This window comes from Staurois parvus, unplaced genomic scaffold, assembly GCF_062004578.1.
Source record: "Staurois parvus isolate SC_StPar_1 unplaced genomic scaffold, SC_StPar_1.0 ptg000018l, whole genome shotgun sequence".
NCBI classification, from domain to species: domain Eukaryota; kingdom Metazoa; phylum Chordata; class Amphibia; order Anura; family Ranidae; genus Staurois; species Staurois parvus.
The window spans coordinates 9,092,625-9,114,672 of record NW_028317814.1 but is presented as its reverse complement, the minus strand read 5'-3'; the positions used below and the strand labels follow the sequence as shown (position 1 = coordinate 9,114,672).

The window sequence follows — 22,048 nt, the reverse complement described above, 5'->3', positions numbered from 1 at the left end:
TTTTATTTTTATTTATTTTTGTTTTTTGGACACGGTGGGACTTTTGGACATTATTTTCTATATTTTGGTTTGATTTGTTATATTCTGTTCATAGAAAAGTTACACATATATGGTTTCACTGGCCTTCAAGGGTGAAGGTATACCACTTTTCTGGGTTATTATAGGTTTAAGTGTTGTGATATTTAAGTATCAGCTGTTGGCATCACAACCAGGCATTTAGCATTTTCCCAAAAAAAAAATCACCTCTTCAACGGATTCTTTCAAGTTTAATTGTAAATGGGATATAGTTCTCTTTTGGAAGCTGATTGTTGTTAGCTCTGTAGAACGCATAAAAAAAGTCATTTTATATTTGTAAGAAGTAAGGCTGAACATAGATAATTTCGTTCAGCAGATTGAACAAAAAAACTGACTCAGCTTCCCCATCCACACATTTGAGGTGGATGGGGGAATCCTCCCAGCTGTTTTTCTGCTCTGACAGCGGGGAGTGTTCCCAGTCATCAGAATATACAGATCAGCACTGCAGTCCATAGCCTGCAGCACTGATCAAGCAGAGATTTCCCAACAGATCAGTAGATCGGCTTTTGTTCAAAGTGTCCATGAATCGAAATTCAAATTTCCATCCATCCATAGCCAGCCTAATAATGTAAGTTGTTGTTCTTGTGAAGTATCCAGAAGGAATTTTTTTTCTTCTGTAAGAGCAAATTTATTTGCCCTTTATAATGAATTTTATGCCTTCCTCTGGATCAGCTGCATGTTTATGGTTTTAAAGATGCAGGTTTTTTCATCTATTTTTGTCTTTTTTGGACTTAATGAACATATGTCTTTTTCAGCCTACTTAGCTCTATGACCATTTGTGTAGAGAAAGACGTAATAAATAAATATAAAAATATATAAAAATAGAAGTTTGTATTGGTTGAACATGTATGGAAGAATTGGAAGAATAGTGGAGTTCGGCTGGGAAAATAATTTTCTGGCTATTGATTCTTCCCTTGAGATTGGTCAGATTGGGGTGTCTACATATTAACTTTTGCAACTGATTATTTGCTTTGTATATATAAGCAAACAAAACAGTCAATAAACTAGCAATCTTGTTTTACATACTATGGTTTACTGATCTGATTTTGGCTATTATCCTTCTATCCTTCCAGCCCCAAGTCCAGTCTTTAACAAGCTCGTGCAGACTCCACCGCAACATCGCCAAAATCCGCACGTTCCTAACCCCAGAAACCACTAAACAGCTCATCCACTCCATCATATCACGACTCGACTACTGCAACTCCCTCCTTACTGGCCTGCCTCGCCGCTGGCTATCCCCGCTTCAGTCGATCCTGAATACGGCAGCCCGACTCATTCACCTTTCCAACCGCTCCATTTCTGCCACCCCCCTCTGCCAATCCCTCCACTGGCTTCTGATTGCAGCGGATCAAATTCAAAATCCTAACACTGACGTACAAAGCCGTCCACCACACTGCCCCGAACTACATCACTGGCCTAATATCCAAGTACCACCCAACACGCACACTCCGCTCCTCACAAGACCTCCTTCTCTCTAGTTCCCTGGTCTCCTCCTCCCATGCCCGCCTCCAGGACTTCTCCAGGGTGTCACCCATCCTCTGGAACTCCCTGCCCCAACCCATCAGATTATCACCTACTCTCCTCTCCTTTAGGCGCACCCTGAAAACCCATCTCTTCAGGGAAGCCTACCCCACCCCCTGCTAACTTGCCGACCTCCACTCTTCCTACCACCCCATCCCCCACAGCTATCTCCTCCTGTGCCACCATACCCTCACTCCCAGATTGTAAGCTCCAAGGAGCAGGGCCCTCAATCCCCTCATGTTTTGCATTGTATTGTTATTATTCTGTCACATGTTCTGTCCCCCTTTGTAATGTACAGTGCTGAGCGAACTATCGGCGCTTTATAAATACTGTATAATAATATCAGCAAGACTGGGTGTAATCATCTCATGTCTTTTAGCCCATCATATTATTTACTTCTAACTTTTTATGTGCTTATTTTCCCTTAAATGTCTGGGAGTAAATTATCCTCAACACCAGTACTATACCATTGTTACAAGAAAATGTTTTACTTTATTAGGTATTCTACATTCTACCTCAGGTATGTGTGACAACATCCATAACATATGCAAGCTTAAAATGAGCAACGTTTGTGAAAATGCTGGAAAAAATGACCACAAGGTTAGATAAAGTAATTTTCTCTATTTTTCCCTGTAACAATAAGTACAAGATAAAACACTTAATGTGTCATTAACATCAAACTCTGACGTTTAATTAACAATAATTTGAAGCAATGAAGCCACGGCTGCTGTACTTTAGATAAAAGCCATCTGCTTTTCCAGAGTAAAATGCTAAGTGTTTTATGTTGGAGGGTGGGGTGACCCATTGTGCTGGCAGTACACACACCTGCGTGTGTTTAATATACAACCCTACTCCCACATTCCCCTCTGCTTTTATTCACAAGGCCAAAAGATTTAGCTTACAAATAAGTATTGTCAAGCCTCTTTGTCTACTGATGCCTTGCATGATGTTAAAAAGCTCAAGGGGGAAAATCTCATGAATTCAAATTGGATACGATTCCAAAGTTAGTGAGGACCCTTGAGTAGTAATTGAGAAAGGTATCCCTTAGCTTGGGGTGAATTGACAGCCCAGCCTTTTCTCTCTATCATTTGTATAAAAGATGAAAGTTGAAGCCTTGACTGATTTCACTGCAGAGGTATAATGGGCTTATTTCCGCAGGATTCAGGATGTCTAAGGCAGAGGAATCACATCTAATAGGAACATGGGCTGAGTCACTTCTTCGTCCTGTGATTGCTTTCCTCTGAAGTGAAAAGCACAGCCAGTGACTGTTTGGGAGCAATCTCTTAACACTTTACAGATTTAAAGAGAATTTGTAATTGACTAAGAGCTCTTGAACATGCAGACGTTCACTAGGCTAAAGAGAAACACACACAACTGGCTAAACAACAGAATTTGAATTTGTTCTTAAACTATTAAAAGAATTCCGGCTACATACACATGACCGTCCGGAGTTTAGAGGTGGCTATCTTGTCAAATGATGATGTAACATGGCATCGTACTGCTCCAGACAGTTCTTAACAGTGTCAGGTAACAAAGTCCTGTTCTTAAGAGAAATGCAAACAACTTCATGGCTCTATTATATGATGATATATGTATGATTATGTGCACTCAGAAACCGGTGAACAGAATATAATGTTAATCACGTTATGGAGCAGGAAATGTCAGATTCCAAGCTACCTTTGGCCAAACTTTCGCCAAACTCAAATACTGTATGTATAGATCACTACGGTTAAAAATGATGTATGAGTTGAACCCACTAACCTTTAACAATTTGAACGAATGCTCTGAAAATGAAGATTTTCAGACAAATTTCTGCTAGTGTATGTCCTGCTTTAGATTAGCAATGGTTATTATAAAAGTTGCTGTTCAACAGTTATGATCGTTGCAACACTTTGTATAGGTTTGGTTACTGTTTTGTCAGGTAAAAGAACATACAGTTGTTCCAGTTTTCCAAAAATTTTGTGGACATCACTTCTCTGTCATTCACTTTGTGTCCCATGCTGTCAGACTTGTCCAGTAAACAGTGCATTAATTTATTGCAGCCGAACTAATTTCATTTTACTGAAGCAAATTGGTACAATTAAGCTGCTTCCTTCCTGCTCCTCCGATTTTGTTTTGTCACTACAGTTGAAAGCATTCGTAGATTTGACCCCATTAACTATTAGGAAAATGAACAGGCACTCCAAAAACAAACATTTTGAACAAAATCTACTTGTTTGTGGCCAGCTTTAGGCTTGACATCTCTGTCTTAAAGCGACTCTGTTGCAAAAATGAATTTCGCTAAGTATATCTGTAAAGAAAAGACTAGACATTTTACTTTCCCATTACCTGTACAGCCCAACACCATTTTGAATCACCCACTGGGAGCATCGATATCTTTAAGTCCAAACCTACATCACTTTTGTCTTACAGTTAAGTAGGGGTCAGCAGCTGGAACCAGTGAGCACAGTGGAGGGACACTGGAAGTGGAAACTTTAGGAAGTGTCAGTTTCTGATCAGATTATTCCTCTTTGTTCTGTTCCTTACAGGTTCTGTAGATCTGTTGTTCAAAGATTAATTTTTTTTATCATGATCATAGTGTATCATAGCAGGTGCCACATCATGTGTCAGGGCAGACAGAATGGCTGCCACACCATGTCTTTAAAGCAAGAGTCCTGCCTTCTATCCTGTGTGTCATAGCTAGCAGCTGCCCTACATATTGGGTCTCATAGATACTGCCCTATGTTCTGCCATGTGTGTCCTAGCTAGGGACTAGTCTTCCATGTTATTGGAACTCAACTATAGACCTCAATTTTCCCAAATAGTGCATTTTTTTATTCTATTCAGACTCATAATGGTAGAAAGATGAGTAGTGTTGCTACTGATGTGTCCCTAATTGGTAATAATGACCTCATGCACTGTTGGTGGGCTTTGAGAGGCTGAATGGTGAATGGCTAAATAGCTTGAGGGACAAAGTTAGGGACCTTGTATGAGAACATATTTTGGGTTCTCGCTTTTAATTAGAGTATACCTTTAAGGCATTATAAAGTGTGTTTCTGCTTCTCACCTGCATCATAAAGTGTATTTTCTGCTTCTCACCTGCACTAGTAATGAGATATGTCCTCATCTACACTACTTGCCAAAAGCATTAGGACACCTGCCTTTACACACACATGAACTTTAATGGCATACTAGTCTTAGTGTGTCCTGTTCAATATTGAGTTGGCCCACCCTTTGCAGCTATAACAGCTTCAACTCTTATGGGAAGGCTGTCCACACGGTTTAGGAGTGTGTCTATGGGAATGTTTGACCAGTCAAGTTCCTCCACCCCAAACTCGCTCATCCATATATATGGTCCTTGCTTTGTGGTTATGTTGGAAGAGGCAGCAGCATCCCCAAACTATTCCCACAAAGTTGGGAGCATGAAATTGTCCAAAATGTCTTGGTATGCTGATGCCTTAAGAGTTCTCTTCACTGGAACTAAGGGGCTAAGCCCAACCCCTGAAAAACAACCCAACACCATAATCCCCCCTCTGCCAAACTTTATAGTTGGTACAATGCAGTAAGACAAGCACCCTTCTCCTGGCAACTGCCAAACCCAGACACGCCCATCAGATTGCCAGACCTAGAAGCGTGATTCGCCACTCCAGAGAACATGTCTCCACTGTTCTAGGGTCCAGTGGTGGCGTGCTTTACAGCACTGCATCCAACACTTTGCATTGCACTTGGTGATGTAAGGCTTGGATGCAGCTGATCGGCCATGTAAACCCATTCCATGAAGCTCTCTACGTACTGTTGTGCTAATCTGAAGGCCACACCACGTTTGGAGGTCTTTAGCTATTGACTCTGCAGACAGTTGGTGACTTCAGCACACTGTATGCTTCAGCACGCGCTGACCCCGCTCTGTAATTTTATGTGGCCTACCACTTTGTGGCTGAGTTGCTGTTCCCAGTTGCTTCCACTTTGTTGAAATAACACTAACAGTTGACTGTGGAATGTTTAGTAGCAAGGAAATTTCACGGATGTATGACGGTACCACGCTTGAATTCACTGAGCCTCTTGAAAGTGACCCATTCTTTTACAGATGTTTGTAGAAGCAGTCGGCATGCCTAGGTGCTTGATTTTATACACCTGTGGCCATGGAGGTGATTGGAACAGCTGAATCCAATGATTTGGAGGGGTGTCCCAATACTTTTGGCAATATAGTGTATATGTCAAGGAGAGTGGATGCTAGCACTCACCCAACCAATATTTTGTTAAAAAACAAAAAAAAAAACCCTAAAGTGTTACTAAACCCACAACAGTAAAATCAGTCTGTATATGCAGTAAAACATGCTTGTTATACTCACTGTGGAACCTAGGGGTTTTAATCCTCTGCATTGCGTGAAAAGGCTGTTTTATTATCCTGTCTTCTCTGCTCCTCCCCTTGTTCTACTGTCCCCAATCCATCTGATAGTACAGAGCTCTAGAAGTCAATCTGCACATGCTCAGTTTAGTGTGTATTGCTGGAGAGGTTTTTTTTTTTTGGGGGGGGGAGAAGATGCATGTGATCAGCACAGGGCCAATCAGCATTGTCCAGACAGAGGATCAGGGATTTTACAGCCTAATTGGACAGTCAGAGCAGAATGAAAACTCCTACAAGCTTTAACCAGTGCTCAGCTGGACACTGATAGAAGTCACAAGACTGCTCTAACTGCTGATGAGAGAAGGTATTTATCAGTTTATTTTTACTGAAATACATGCATTTCCATGTTGTGTGTACTGTGGGAGACCAGATATAGTGAATGCAGGGTCATGGGTTTAGTAACACTTTAATTTCAGAAGGCCCTTATGTGGTCAGTCTGCACAATTGGTGGGTGTACCCCTGCTAGTGCCTAACCTACCATATCTTGTGTCATAACAAGTCCTCTGCTTATAGTCTCTTGCATTGCAGCACATGCACTTTCTTCAGTATAAATACTGTGGCAAATACTTTAACATCCACATCATGAACCATAGGAGCCCCTCTGCATTGTATCATATACCATAGTAACTGCTCTGACCTAAATATTACATGTCATAGCATATGCCTTGTAAGCAGTACTTATTTTTTATTGAATTCTATAGTTGCATCTACTTTATCATGTAAAAGATAATCTGTGTTTGGTTTTATATTAAAAAAAAAAATCTCGAGCTGATTTTTTTTTTCAATTACTTAACAAGAAAAAAAAGAGAGATTTTGTTGAAAATATAGTTGTCTTTTTCAAAACTACACCAAAAAAAAAAATCTTAACCTACTATGTAAATACAAGTTTTACAGTATGTGTAGTTATGATCTTGAATAAGAAATACAGTGCTGTTATTACTGTTACTGAAGCGCTAGCTTGTTAAGGCATAGTTTATACTTGCTAATGGCTGAAAAAAAAGGATGTTGAGTGATGCTTTTACCACCTCCTCCCAAGCTGCAAAAGCAGTGGATCACTTTTTAGAAGACTGCTGCAAGTGTAAACAAGCCCTTACTGCCCTGATGCCTAACCTTCAGCCCTTTGGCACGTTTTTTGCAACCCTCGGGGCCCTTGGAGACACTAGTTTATGTTTTCTTATTACCCTGGTAGTGATTTCTAGCAGCCTCATGTAATATGTCTCCAGTCTTTGACTGTCCCCAAAAGCATGTTCTCAGGTTCGAACAACTCCTGTAGCATATTCACAGTCTCTGACATTCTCCTGCAGCCTGTGTGCAGTCACTGACCATCTCTTATATTATATCTACAATCTTTGACTATCTCTTTTTATCATGTTCGCAATCTCTAACCATTTTGTTTATCATGTCCGCAATCTCTAACCATCTCTTTTATCATGTCCGAAGTCTCTGACCATGTCTTTTATCATGTCGGGAGTCTCTGACCATCTCTTTTATCATGTCGGGAGTCTCTGACCATTCCCTATATGATATACACAGTCTCTGACAATCTCTTGAATCTTGCCCATAGTCTTTAACTATATCCAAGTGTGTGTGTCTGATAATTGATACTTTCTTATTTTAATATGTGGCCTTTTGGTCATGTCTGAGGTCAGACTCGAGGCTCCCATATCAAGCAAGTTGACTGTCTCTGCCTCACTGTGTTATAGTGCATAGGAAACATTTTATGTGCTTAAAATGTCATTAAAATATATATTTTTTTTTATTAGCTAACATCAGAACTGAAACTCTTGAAGTCTCAGATGGGTACAGCAGACCAGAGCGCCTCCATCAACAATGAGACCATCAACTCTCTAAGGTATGTTAAAAAAATATATTAAACAGAAACAGTATGCAGCCTAATATAAGTATGATTATGTAAGTGTTTGTAGATTATCCATTACATTAAAGAGATCTGTCACATAGAACAGCACAAGTGATAAACTATCTTTACGTTAATCTATCACATATAGGCAAGATCATTGCTGAAAAGCAGACTGGAAAAATGATGAAAGGGCCTTTTTCATTTTACATTCATGATGCCCTTGATGAGTAATTGGTGGTGAAAAAGGATGAGTTTTAAGTACCTTTCAAATTTTCTATTTTGTGGAAAGTTAAATAGAAACTGCATGGAATCAAGTGTTTTCATTGCTATTCTTGGCCTGGTCAATGCAGATAATTCAAAAGGCACTTTCAGTATTTAATTTGTATTAAACTGTGGCTTGTTTCTGGATGGTAACAGTCTCACCATAGTGCACTAGTGCAAGAACAGTGTGCTTTTCTCGGTTACAGATCTTCTTTGACTGCCAGGCACATATCCTTTACATCATGGCAGTTCATGCTTTAGCCCATTTCCACACCAGTTCGATGTGCCATGTGACTTGACAGTTTCAAATCGCTTGACATGTTGCACCCTATTGTCCGCAATGAAACTGTACAAATCAATTTTGAAAGTAGTTCCTGCACTAAAAAAAAAAAAAACCTGTCTAACATTCCTGTGAGCATATGAACACTCCAGCAGAAACTGTCAAAGTTTTACTACAGTTGCTATAGTGGAATGTGCCACCACACTGTGCTTTGGCATGACTGCTTGTAGTCCAAGTCATGGGAAAGGGTGACAATGCTACAGCTGAAAAGCTGTGTTGAAATATTCAAAGAAGTGTACAATGGATATAAAAAGTCTACACACCCCTGTTAAAATGTCAGGTTTCTGTGATGTAAAAAAAAATTAGACAAAGATAAATCATTTCAGAACTTTTTCCACCTTTAATGTGACCTATAAACTGTACACCTCAATTGAAAAACAAACTGAAATCTTTTAGGGGGGAAGTAAACATAAAAACTAAAATAATGTGGTTTCATAAGTGTGCACACCCTCTTATAACTGGGGATGTAGCTGTGTTCTGAATTAAGCAATCACATTCAAAATCATGTTAAATAGGAGTCAGTACATACCTTCCATCATTTAAAGTGCCCGTGATTAACCCCAAATAAAGTTCAGCTGTTCTAGTAATTCTTTCCTGACATTTTCTTAGTTGCATCCTACAGCAAAAGCCATAGTCCGCAGAGAGCTTCCAAAGCATCAGAGGGATCTCATTGTTAAAAGGTATCAGTCAGGAGAAGGGTAGAAAAGAATTTCCAAGGCATTAGATATACCATGGTAAACAGTGAAGACAGTCATCAAGTGGAGAAATTACCAAGAACTGGACGTCCCTCCAAAATTGATGAAAAGACAAGAAGAAAACTAGTCTGGGAGGCTAAAGCAATATTAAAGGAGCTGCAGGAATATCTGGCAAGTACTGGCTGTGTGGTACATGTGACAACAATCTACCATATTCTTCATATGTCTGGGCTATGGGGTAGAGTGTCAAGACGGAAACCTTTTCTTACAAAGAAAAACATCCAATCCCGGCTAAATTTTGCAAAAACACATCTGAAGTCTCCCAAAAGCATGTGGAAAAACGTGTTCTGGTCTGATAAAACCACGGTTGAACATTTTGGCCATAATTCCTAAAGATATGTTTGGCGCAAAAACAACACTGCACATCACCAAAAGAACACCATACCCACAGTGAAGCATGGTGGTGGCAGGATCATGCTTTGGGGCTTTTTTTTCTTCAGCTGGAACTGAGGCCTTAGTCAAGGTAGAGGGAATTATGAACAGTTCCAAATACCAGTCAATATTGGCACAAAACCTTCAGGCTTCTACTAGAAAGCTGAACATGAAGAGGAACTTCATCTTTCAGCATGACAACGACCAAAAGCATACATCCAAATCAGCAAAGGTATGGCTTCACCAGAAGAAGATTAAAGTTTTGGAATGGCCCAGCCAGAGCCCAGAGCTGAATCCATTCAAAAATCTGTGGGGTGATCTGAAGAGGGCTGTGCACAGGAGATGCCCTCGCAATCTGACAGATTTGGAGTGTTTTTGCAAGGAAAAGTGGGCAAATATTGCCAAGTCAAGATGTGCCATGCTGAAAGACTCATACTCAAAAAGACTGAGTGCGGAATAAAATCAAAAGGTGCTTCAACAAAGTATTAGTTTAAGGGTGTGCACACTTATGCGACCATATTATTTTAGTTTTTTTATTTTTCCTTCCACCTAAAAGATTTCAGATTGTTCAACTGAGTTTTACAGTTTATAGGTTGCATTAAAGGTGAGAAAAGTTCTGAAATTATTTATCTTTGTCTAATTTTTTTACATCACAGAAACTTGACATTTTAACAGGGGTGTGTAGACTTTTTATATCCACTGTATGTGGACACACCTTGCTGGTAGGATACTCAGGTAAGGTTAAAATGAAAGCAGGAAATGTACAGAAAATGATTACACTTTTTGAGTAACATAGTGTTAGGGTTTAGAAGCACTTTAAGTGAAATGTAAAATATATATATAAGGGAGGGTCATATCCCGTCAGTTTAGTTTTTTGCCATCTGTGTCCCATTGGAGAGATTTCCCTTCACTTCATGTCTTATAGCCAAAACAGAAAGTGAGAGGAAATCCCTTCAAAATATGGGAATTCCTTGGGCACCCCCAGAACTATCATCCCCAATTGAAGATTTCTCCTCTATTGCTTTTCTGGGGCAACCCAAAATTTGGGATTTTCTTTTACTTTCACTTCAAATTATAATGGTAAATAGGACAAATAGAGACGGTGAATCTCCCTAATAGAGGCACAGGCAGAAATAACAACTGCCAGTTGTTCTAATCTATCTCCACTCTGTCCGAAACTATAAAAAAAAAGTTTTGCCTTTAAATGTAATTTATTTGAACAAGCTGAAGATAGAAGCTGATTGTCAACCATGCACAGCTCCACCAGATTTTGCATGCTCCAGTTTTAGTAAATCAGCCCCTTTTTTTGCCCAGACATTACATACAGGAAATGAGATAAGGGAAAGTAATATTGATATCTTACAGTGCTCTAGTTTTGTGTTTTGTTTTTGCCATAACATGATTTATTTGGTGTTTGCGTGGTATTTCATGTTTGCTGTGAATTTCTGGTGGAGCTCTGATTTTCTTTCAAAGGTAGAAGCGTAATAAACATACTGTACATTGGCACCAACCTTTTCTCTCTACTGTGCATGCTTTTCTGGCTATGGTAGGGACATTACGATAGATGTAAACTCTGTACGTATCATAAACAATGGCCTTTTTAACCGCTTTCCCGCCACCCTATAGCAGATATATTGCTACAGGGTGGCAGGGGTGCGCAAAATCATGTGATTTCTCATTTCCGGGTAGGGGCTGCCCCTACCCGCGCTGCTATTCGTAGCCTCGGCTTTCAGTCAGCAGGTCCTGAATGGGGATTACCCACAGGGACCTGATGATCGAGCAGGATTACTGACAGAGGGAGAGAACTGTAAGTAAACAAAACAGTTCTCTCCCCTGTCAGCGTCTTCACACTGCTATATATGGCTTTGCATAGCAGTGTGCTTACAGTGAAGTGCACACAGTAAAACAGCACACAGTTAACCCTTTGAGCACCCCACCATCCTAGGCTTTCCTGGCAGTAGGAATGCCACCAGGGTACCCACTCCAACACCCAGACCCCTGCATACACACTGGATCCAGGGGAATTTCAGATGGTAACTAGCATTGCTTTCTATGCCATCCTGCCATGGGTGTTGATGAGTCGCTTCTGACAGATGCTAAGTTGCATTTGTCCTGTAAATAATAGGTGTTGTTCCGTTATATACTGTATGTGTAAGAATTACATCTCGCATTACCTAATGATCTCCCTATATACCTTCCTGCCATATCATTACTCACCTGAAGATGATATTCCTCTAATTTTGCTGATAGGCACTCATTGTTGGATATGTTCCATATTGGTGGTCCAAGAGTCCCTAACTTACATAAAAGCACAAGTAGCTTTCCCCCAGGTAACACACTTATCTAACCACAGACTCCCTCTGATGAGCGACCGCTACTTCACTACTCATTTCCATGCAGGCTCCCCAGACCAAAAAGTTGAGGAGTGTTAGCATTTCCCTTGCACAAACATTCCTCTGAGTTCCTATTGATGATTACAAAAGGCTCTGCCTCTTCATTAGGGCTTTATTGGTACTCAGAAATTTACCTTTGCCAACATTTACCTGCCTTACTAAAACCAAATAACTGTTTTAGAATAAGCGCTTGAGTTCCTGTCTAATTTTACAGAGGGGTTACTAATCTTAGGAAGAAACTTCAATTTTGTACTATTCCCACTTCTAGACTCCTCCAGCACCCTTCTTTCGACAGCTGCATGTAAATGTGTCAAAAATAGTTTGCAGTTCTATATGCTCACAGACATTTGGAGAATACATCACCCCTCCTCCAAAGATTACTTACACTACACCACATCACCTATACCTTCATTGATTTCTTGCTCAAGCATTGCCAATTTTTAAAATGCCTCACACTCTGGTAGTATCACCCTATCCGATCACACCCCAGTGACACTAACAGTGTCCCTCACAGACCCAGCACCATCTTCCTGGTACTGGTGTCTCAATGACTCCCTCTTCCAACACCCAGCAGTATTGGCAGATCTGATGAAGGAGCTTAACGTTTTCTGTTCCACAAATGTCAACTCAGACACCCAACCTCATACAGTGTCCAAAGTGCATAAATCATACATAAGAGGGATCTCATCAAACATAGTGCATACTTGTCATGTTGAATCACATCTGAAATTCTATCTGAAATCAACAAACTTTAAACTATGCACAAGAAAAAAAAAACAAACCCCTGACACTCTTGCTGAATGCACTCTCCTGCAAAGCTAACTGAAAGCACTCAGCCTTGAAGGTGCCAAGACTACTCTAACCAAATGTAGATTGTTATGAATAAAAGAACCAGTGTAACAAGTCACTGGTCAATGTCCTCTGACCACAAAGAACCGGAATGCATATCCTGTCTATCACTACCAGTGCCAAGGCTACTCTAACCAAATGTAGGATTTTACGAATAAAGCAACCAGTGTAACAAGTCCCTGGTCAATGTCCCCTGACCACAAAGAACCAGAATGTACACTGCTCAAAAAAATTAAAGAAACACTTTTTAATCAGCGTATAGCATCAAGTCAATCAAACTTCTGGGATATTGATCTGGTTAGTTAAGTAGCAGAGGGGGTTGTCAATCAGGTTCAGCTGCTTTGGTGTTAATGAAACTAACAACAGGTGCACTAGATGGGCAACAATGAGACGATTCCCAAAACAGGAATGGTTTTACAGGTGGAGGCCACTGACAATTTTTTCCCCTAGTCACCTTTTCTGACTGTTTTTCTCTGTTTTGCATTTGCCTAGGGTCAGTGTCACTACTAATAGCATGAGGCGATACCTGGGTCCTACAGAGGTTGTACAGGCAGTCCAACTCCTCCAGGATGGCACATCAATATGTGTCATTGCCAGAGGTGCATGGAGGAGATTCCAGGAGACAGGGCCGTAGAAGGTCCTTAACCCAGCAGGAATGGTATCTGTTCCTTTGTGCAAGGAGGATCAGGATGAGCACTGCCAGAGCCCTACAGAATGACCTCCAGCAGGCCACTGATGTGAATGTCGCTGACCAAACTATCAGAAATAGACATCATGAGGATGGCCTGAGGGCCTGATGTCCTCTAGTGGGCCCTGTGCTCACTGCCTGGCATCATAGAGCTCGATTGGCGCATTTGCCATTGAACACGAGAATTGGCAGGTCCACCACTGGCGGCCTGTGCTTTTCACGGATGAGAGCAGGTTTACCTTGAGCACATGCGACAGACGTGAAAGGGTCTGGAGAAGCCATAGAGAACGTTATGCTGCCTGTAACATCGTTCAGCATAACCGTTTTGGTGGTGGACCAATGATGGTCTGGGGACTAATAACCATGGAGGGACGCACAGACCTCTACAGGCTAGACAATGGAACCCTGACTGTCATTAGGTATTGGGATGAAATCCGTGAACCCATTGTCAGACCCTACACTGGTGCAGTGGGTCCTGGGTTTCTCCTGGTGCACAACAATGCCCAGCCTCATGTGGCAGGAGTATGCATGCATTCCTGGAGGATGAAGAAATTGATATCATTGAATGGCCCCCACGCTCGCCTGAGTTAAATCCAATAGAACACCTCTGGGATATCATGATTCGGTCTATCCGATGCCGCCAGGTTGCACCTCAGACTGTCCAGGAACTCAGTGATGCCCTGGTCCAGATCTGGGAGGAAATACCCCAGGATACCATTCGTCATTTCATTAGGAGCATGCCCCGACGTTGTCAGGCATGCATACAAGCACGTGGGGGCATACAAACTACTGAGTACCATTCTGAGTTGCTGCAATGAAATTTCAGCAAAATGGACTAGCCTGCTACATCATTTTTTTCACTTTGATTTTTGGGGTGTCTTTAAATTCAGTCCTCTGTACTTTGATAATGTTCATTTCCATCAAACGATGGGGCATCCTTACATTCATAACACATTATGTAACACATTATGTCCATATCAGTATAAATATCCAGCTTGATATTTTTCCCCATAGAGATCTGTTTTCAAAGTGTTCCTTTACATTTTTTTGAACAGTGTATATCCTGTCTATCACTACCAGTGCAGGCATCCAAACTTCATTACCAAAAGAGATAGCAAACGCTTTTAAAGACTACTACACTAAAACTGTACAATCTGACCCTTGACCATATGGACTCTCAACTCCAAACACATACGTGCGTACTTCCAACAGTTGGGGCTGCCGTTACTTGACCAACATGCATCACGCCTTTTAGAAAAACCTGTAAAACCTTTTGAATTGTCTCAGGCTACTAAACAAACCAGAACAACGAAGGCTTCGGCCCATACGGCTACACAGTCATCTGTTCCAAACATTTTCAAACACAAATGGCACCTCACTTCACAGGTACATTTAACTCACTCTAACAATCCTTACCTCTCCACCCTTAGGCACTAGCAGCCCATATTTCGGTTATTCTCACTGAAGGGAATTATCCTCAGCACTGCTCGAACTACAGACCCATATCCTTACTTAACATTGACTTGAAGTTATTTGCTACAGTTTTCTCTTTAAATCTAAACCCCCCTCCAAAAACAAATACAACTGGATTAAGTGGACTTCATGCCCACAAGAAAAGCCTGTGACAGTATTATTCGAGTAATTAACGTGGTTCATGCAGCCATCTCAAAGGCTGGTACATCCTTCCGACTCTCAGCCAATGCTGAAAAGGTCTTTAACAGGGTTGACTGGTCCTTTATTTGTCTCGCTGTTGAAGCCATTGGTATAGGCCCCCACATGTGCGCATGGATAGGATCTCTGTACTCCTCACCTCCTGCCCAAATTCGAACAAACAGTAATTTTTTTTTTCGCCATTAGAAACAGGACATAAAAGGGCTGTTCCCTTTCTCTTCTCATTTTCATGTTTAAATTAGAAGCATTCGTACAAACTGTCCAGGTGTATCCAGATATAAACAGAATTGAATTAGGTGAGCATGAACATAAAATCTCTGCTTATGCGGACGACTTGCTCTTCTTTCTTAGTATCCCAAATGCCACCATTCCTAATATGCTGGATGAATTTGCCACTTACAGATAATTATCAAACTTTATATCAGTTACCAGAAATCTGAAGCTCTAAATCTAGCTATACCAACTGCAACCATACACATATTTTACTTTTAAAGAGGCACCATTGCATAGCAAGTACTTGGGAAGCTCACGACCAAATCACAAAACTCTTTACCCTCAACTTCATGCCTCTGCTTTTAAAAACAAATTAACATGGGAAAATCGAAGTTTCCATGGATTGGGAGACACAATACACTCAAAGCATACAAACTCATATAAAGCATACGATTCCGTATTCTGTAACTTTTACAGACTATCTGTCACGTGCCTGATGGTAGAACCTGAGATGCAGAGAAGGGCCTCCCTTGCGGCTCTGGCTCAGGGGCCCTGGTAAAGTAACAGGGAGCGCTGGAGCACAGAGGTGCATGAGTGCCTGGTAGGACTTCCGCAGATTGGCGTGTGTCAGGAATGCAGGAGCTGCTGAAGGATAACACACTGGCAAAGGTGCAGGAATGGCTTGGCAGCTGACGCTCAGGCAGACGTGCAGGTGCAAAATACTGGCAGGGGTAAGCCGGTTTAGGTGCAGGATTAGAGTAAGCAATCGAGCGGTCCGGGTCAGCAACTAGCAGGCAAAAGTAAAACAGAATTGGCAGGCAGAAGAGTAGTCCTGAGGGCAGGCCAGGGGTCGATACAGGCAGCGTTCTAGCACGATCAGTGACAGATCGTATCAGCAATAGGTTAACAGGTAGCAGGATACCCAGATGCTCAGGAGTAAAGATCAAACGGCATTGATGCAAGGCCCTAGCCCAGCTTATATAGCCCACCTGGTGCCAATGTGCCACCGCGCATGCGCACTCACCAACCACGAGCAGGGCCAACAGGAGTTCTGCTCCCGTGCATAGATATGTGCATTCCCTAACACTATCCTAATCTACGTACCCTTATCATACTTTAAAACTATTCAATCCATTTGTATGGGCCTTCAAACCTGTCAGAATTCAACACAACATACCATGCAGAACGGTGGCATGTTGCTTCTTGATATCAGGCTTTTTCACATTGCTACCCAATGAACACTCAATTGGGTTTTACATTTATAAGAAGTGAAGAAAAAATCTCAGAATTTCAAGCATAAAACGTTTTAAACTCTAAACAATATTTCTAAAATCTATGTGTGGGTAACTTTATTTTTCCCATTATCAGTATGGAATTTCACTTGTTATTGACAGAAATCTGATACATTACAGACATTTGAGCCACTGGGTGAATCAGTTGGTAAGTAGCACTGTGCCTCTGTTTGGAGGAACCACAATCTTCCCCATTATATCAAATTAAGGTCACCAAAATCTGCTCACTGACAGTCTGATTGAGATGGTGCCTGTAGCAAGCCTCTGATGGAATACTTACAAACATGTCTGTTATACTACAGTATTCGCAGTTAACCCTCCTGATTCTGCAGAAACTTTGAGCAACAATCTCTCGGATTCATAATGAATCTCTAGATTTTTAGCTGTCAGGTTCACAATAAATGGCATTGCAGCGCACCAATGCACATATTCTGCATTACTGAAATGCCTTGGTGTGAATGGGTTCTTAACGAGGAGAGAAAAAATATTTTAAGGCAGTTACATATTTTCACATTTGAAAAAAAAATTATATTTATTGTGCTTTACAAGTACATACAAAAATACAAGAATAAACCAAGGTAAAAAGAGAAAGAAAGGGGGGGGGGGGGGCGGGACCGGCCCAATCGTGGTCACAAAGGACCACCAATAATAAACACTAAAAACACAATTCAAGTAAACATACCCATTCCCACCCCCCTCCATGTCACTCTCCCCCCAACTTAACAGAGGGACAGCATTACCATTCAGCTGAGCAATCACTGACAGCCATTACTGTCAAGGATTCAGGCCCATCCAAATACCAAAGAGGTGTTGGCCTTTAAGAATGACTCGAGTGCATGATATCTGATATAAATAACAGAAACTAGGCAACAATAGATGACCCCCCCCCCCCCTTTCCAGTGTTTAGGCAAGGGGGACTCACAGGAGAAAAACAAGCAGCCATGCATTAAATGACTAGGAGATAGGGGCTATCCATTTGTGACCTTTGTGGATGTCCAGCTACTCCAGACCTTGTCAAATTTTCATGGGCATATTTTCCCATTTTAAAGGTTAAACCTACTTTTAAGGTAAAAATAATAAATTCACAAGCAGAAAAAAATGTACATTTTATTATTTTTTCCCACAGGAGCATGCAATGCATTTCACCCGTGACCAATGGATTGCAAGTGCAATGCCAGGCTCCTGCAGACACGTCCTCCAGCTTTCAGCCCATACCTCTGTACGGGCTTTCCTTTAAAAAGCTGGAGGATGCATGACTGTACTACGAGAACTAGTCCATTGAAAACTACAAGCTGTCTGCCTCTGTGGCAGATGGGACTGTAGTTTATTCATTGACAGAACACTGTCAATGAATGATGCAGCTGTGCAGGCGGAGCTCAGGGGATGAGGTGTAGGGCAGGAACATGTTATACCCTAAATACAGGTGTAACATGTTCCAAAGGTGAACTTAGCCCTTAAATTACTTTTATAAATACCTGCTTTGTCTTTTGTATTGGCTTCTTATTCCCCTACACAGCAGCATTAAGTTTGGGAGAAGAGATTGACAGTATATGGGTTTGTGCCAAATTTTTTGAGATCATACTGAAATCATTCCACATACTTTTAACAGGTGCGTTTGACCTGCAGTTGATCTCCTTTTACCTATGTCAACTGGGGTTTGCATTTCTGTAGACTTGTATGGTAATAAAACAAACCCCACTTGAAGTGAACTAAAGCCCATTGACACAGGGCACTAACAGCGTATTACTGCTCTAAGTATTTGTAAATTAATGCCCATAGTCTAGCCACAGATTTGCTTTACAGCTTTAAACTCACTATTTGTTTAAGACCTCGTGCACTGGACGTTAAAAGTGCTAGAGGTGTTTGATTTTTGCTGCTTTAGCCCTCTATTTTAGCCTATATGTCCCTGCACACAAGTGTTAACAGGTTTTTAGAGGAAAAAGCATTGAGAAGCATACAAAAACCCAATCACTTGCACGTTCAGGAGCGTTTTATCAGGAAAAACTCTAGACACACCTAAACATGTATAAACACACTTGAGCGCTAGGTGCGGTAAGCCCATTTAGGGTTCTTTCATTCGAATGACCAGAACAAATTAATATTCTGGCCAATTGAATGAATGAACATTCAAGCTCTTGACACTCCTAAACGTGTTTGCACATTTTTAACAATGGGTGTTTCCTGCCCTGAAGCAAAGGTGTCCAAGGGAAGAAAAAAAAACATTCTGTGTGCTTGGGGCTTACTTGCAGCAAGTAACAGCTTTGCTTAAGACAAAAATCTTTTCATGCAGACCTAGGAAGTTCACTATAACAGAAAAACTACAATTACTCATGCACACTGGACGTTTTTACAGCAGCTGTTTTTGGCTTTTGACTGTTTTTCTACAGCTAGTAAACCCCCCCAGCATGTTATCCTATGTGTTCATGCACACATGGAATGTAATCAACATTTTTTGGCTGGAAAAAAACCCAGGACTAGTGGGTTTCTAGGAGTTTTTTAGTTGTAAAAACATGTTGACGCTTAAACATGCGGCAAAACGCTGCAAACCAGCGTTTTTGGACTTTTTTTTTCCCACCTCCGGCCCCCCCCCCCCAAAAAAAAGTACATAAACTGCTAAAAACCGCAAAATGCAGCAAAACACTAATGCAAAAATGCTGAAAAACTCAAGTTTTTAACGTGACTTTATACAGCTAATGTTACCAACCTTATCAAAACATCCAGTGTGCATGAGGACTAACACATAGAATATGCTCAGTTATGTAATATGTAGGTTCTCAAAAAGATTTTATGTTGTGTGAACTGCCTTTTTTTTTTCAAGAAAGATAAGTGGCACAGTTTTACTGAGCTTCAGTTTTTGTTCTGTGTTTTCGTACAGAGGTGTCCAGTGACTGCCCATCCTGAGATAGCTCTGTGAGTTTGATGAGCTCTCTATTCAATTTGCCCCCATTTTTGTTGTGGCACTTCAAATCTGCCTTGCTTTGATTACTAGTAGCAGAGAAGAGATGGAACTTGATATTATCGTTGTCCTTCTGCACATCTGTCACACCAGTTCCCCACATGCACAAATTAGATTTCCTTCATTCCTTGGCTCTTGTAATAGAAGGTGTAGAGAAACAGCTTACATCGTGACCGCAGGGCTAAAATTCCTGACAGCGTTTGAACCCAAGCTTATTTGGCTCTAATTGTGATTAACGAGAGCAGGGAGCAGCTCCCAGTGAAGACCAGAGGTGGGCAGAAAGACATATAGTCCATCAAGTAGCACAATCTCAGATTTGTTGAAACAGATGCATTAGTTTGTTAAGTAATGCCATAGTGAAAGGGTTAATAGTAAACCAAAGAAATCCAACTTGTTTCAGTTTTATTTGTATTCTATAAGCTACACGGAGTCCCCCCATTGTTGCTAGGATAGGCTTAACCTTTCCTTTGCCAGAGCTATGTTCAATGTATTATTGGTCTATCCAGCAGAGAGATAGATTACTGGGCTCTAGTTCAGAATATCTTTTTATTACATGCTTTCCATGCTTTTAGGAATTATTATCTTCAGGACACCGTAGGTAGTCAGATTGGACGTCACAGTAGCTAGCTGGGCAGGTAGGACTAAGAGCGTGTCTGTATTGTGTAAACCAAGGTAATTTATCTCATTGTCATGTTGGCTTAGTGCCAATATGCAGTCTGCACATTGGATGCATCTTTTTTTATCTAAATTTTTGGAACTGAGAACGTGAACTTCAATTTTAAAGTAAATCTCCACTTTTATGGTGAAAAGAAAATGTTATTGGAAGTTGCTGCCACTCTGTAGGCAGTGAAACAGAATATTTCTATAACTTCCAGAAACTAAAAACATCAGGAATACTAAGTGGAAGGGTCTGCCTACTATGTTCACATGATCAGTCCCAGCATTGCAGTAGCAGAAAATCTCCTGGGAGGCAGTGAGCCAATCCAATAATCAGAAAACTAGAAATGGGAGAGTAATCTCTGCACAAACATCACACACAATGTCAGCTGTTTGTAATGGTTTGCAAAAAAAATTAAATTTGAATGTTTTGACTGGTACAGAAAAGCCCCGCTACCTACAAAGTTAAATAAAAAAGGTACATTTTAATAGCATTACATTACAAAATGCCGTGTGTAGAAATTGTTAGATCAGTTATTTAACTAAAGTAAAATTCCCTTGGAATATGTCACAAATCTTGGAAATTTAAACTGAAGATCCTGCCTGTCCCGTCCCTCAACCAGGGTTGCCAGTGGTTCCTTGAGATCTGGCTGATTCACCTTCTATTTGGTGGTGGCTGCATAGTTCCAGCTCCATCTCTTCTTGGCAAAACTAGCAGCATGACTCAATTCTTTTAGCTGCCTTAAAGATGGCATTATGGCCACCACTTTATGGGTTGCATTTATCTAACTAACCACAAGTCACAAGGGGCATTTTCCACATTGACCCCAGATGAGCTAGTTTTAATAAGGGTTCCCAGAGACAATTATTTTAGGGGTTCCTCTGAGGTGAAAAGGTTTAGAAAGTTTGCCTCCACTTTTGGCTTTAGTTGAACGGAGCATGCTCAGACAGTGAGATCCAGCCAGTGTGATACCACACCCCAGCACACAGATTTGTCTCCAAGCATGCTAGCATTTTTTATAGAGCTCTTAGCAGCTGTTGTCAGCATTTTCTTCTGCTCTTAGAAGTGAAATAGTGTTATCCTATGTGTCCATGCACACTATTTTAGGCTAGTAGCGTTTTTCAAGCTTTGGCGTTTAACAGCAGGAAAATTTTTTTTATATATATTTATAGTGCCGCGCTCCTATTTTAAATCCTTAATCATGAAATATCTCACGCTAATAAATACATAAATGAATACCTTAATTGATACATAAAATTTTGACCAAATTAATTACTGTGACTTGCAAATAAATTAAAATTGAATATAAATAAATCAAAACCATAATATGTGCTGATACATATCATATGTGATCAATCAATCAATTTGTGCAAATTCATTAATGGATCATTTTCCCCCTGATGAAGTCACGTGACCCTGTGACGCAACGCGTAGGGGAGGGGCTCTGACGTCACGACGTTGCATCGGAGAGGCTTGGCGATTCCAGCAGAGGCAGACAGAGAGGCAGAGTATATTACACCCACTGCTGACCTGTATTATAAAAGTGCCACATACTGCTGTTTATTACCGCATCTGGCAGCAATAAATTACTCATATACAAAAGGATAAGGCACCATGGTCTTTCTTTTTTTCATTTGATCTATACTCCCCACACTGGTGAAAGGAGGAGACGAGGAAGAGGTGTCCCCAGGAGGGGAAATGGGAGATTCTTATAGATCTTTCTAATACTCATCTATGAGCAGCTTCCTATGGAGAAAGAGGA

The 22,048-nt window shown here is 40.9% G+C and overlaps 1 protein-coding gene across 4 annotated transcripts in view; it reads left to right on the top strand.

Annotated features, from left to right (window-relative positions):
- MAD1L1 (mitotic arrest deficient 1 like 1) overlaps positions 1–22,048 on the top strand; it is a 1,068,146-nt gene that overhangs the window by 542,843 nt on the left and 503,255 nt on the right. For all 4 annotated transcript variants that reach the window (XM_089682390.1, XM_089682405.1, XM_089682399.1 and 1 more), the window contains one exon: positions 7,744–7,832. In XM_089682390.1, coding sequence (XP_089538516.1) covers positions 7,744–7,832 — 89 coding nt within the window. The remainder of the gene's footprint in view (positions 1–7,743; positions 7,833–22,048) is intronic.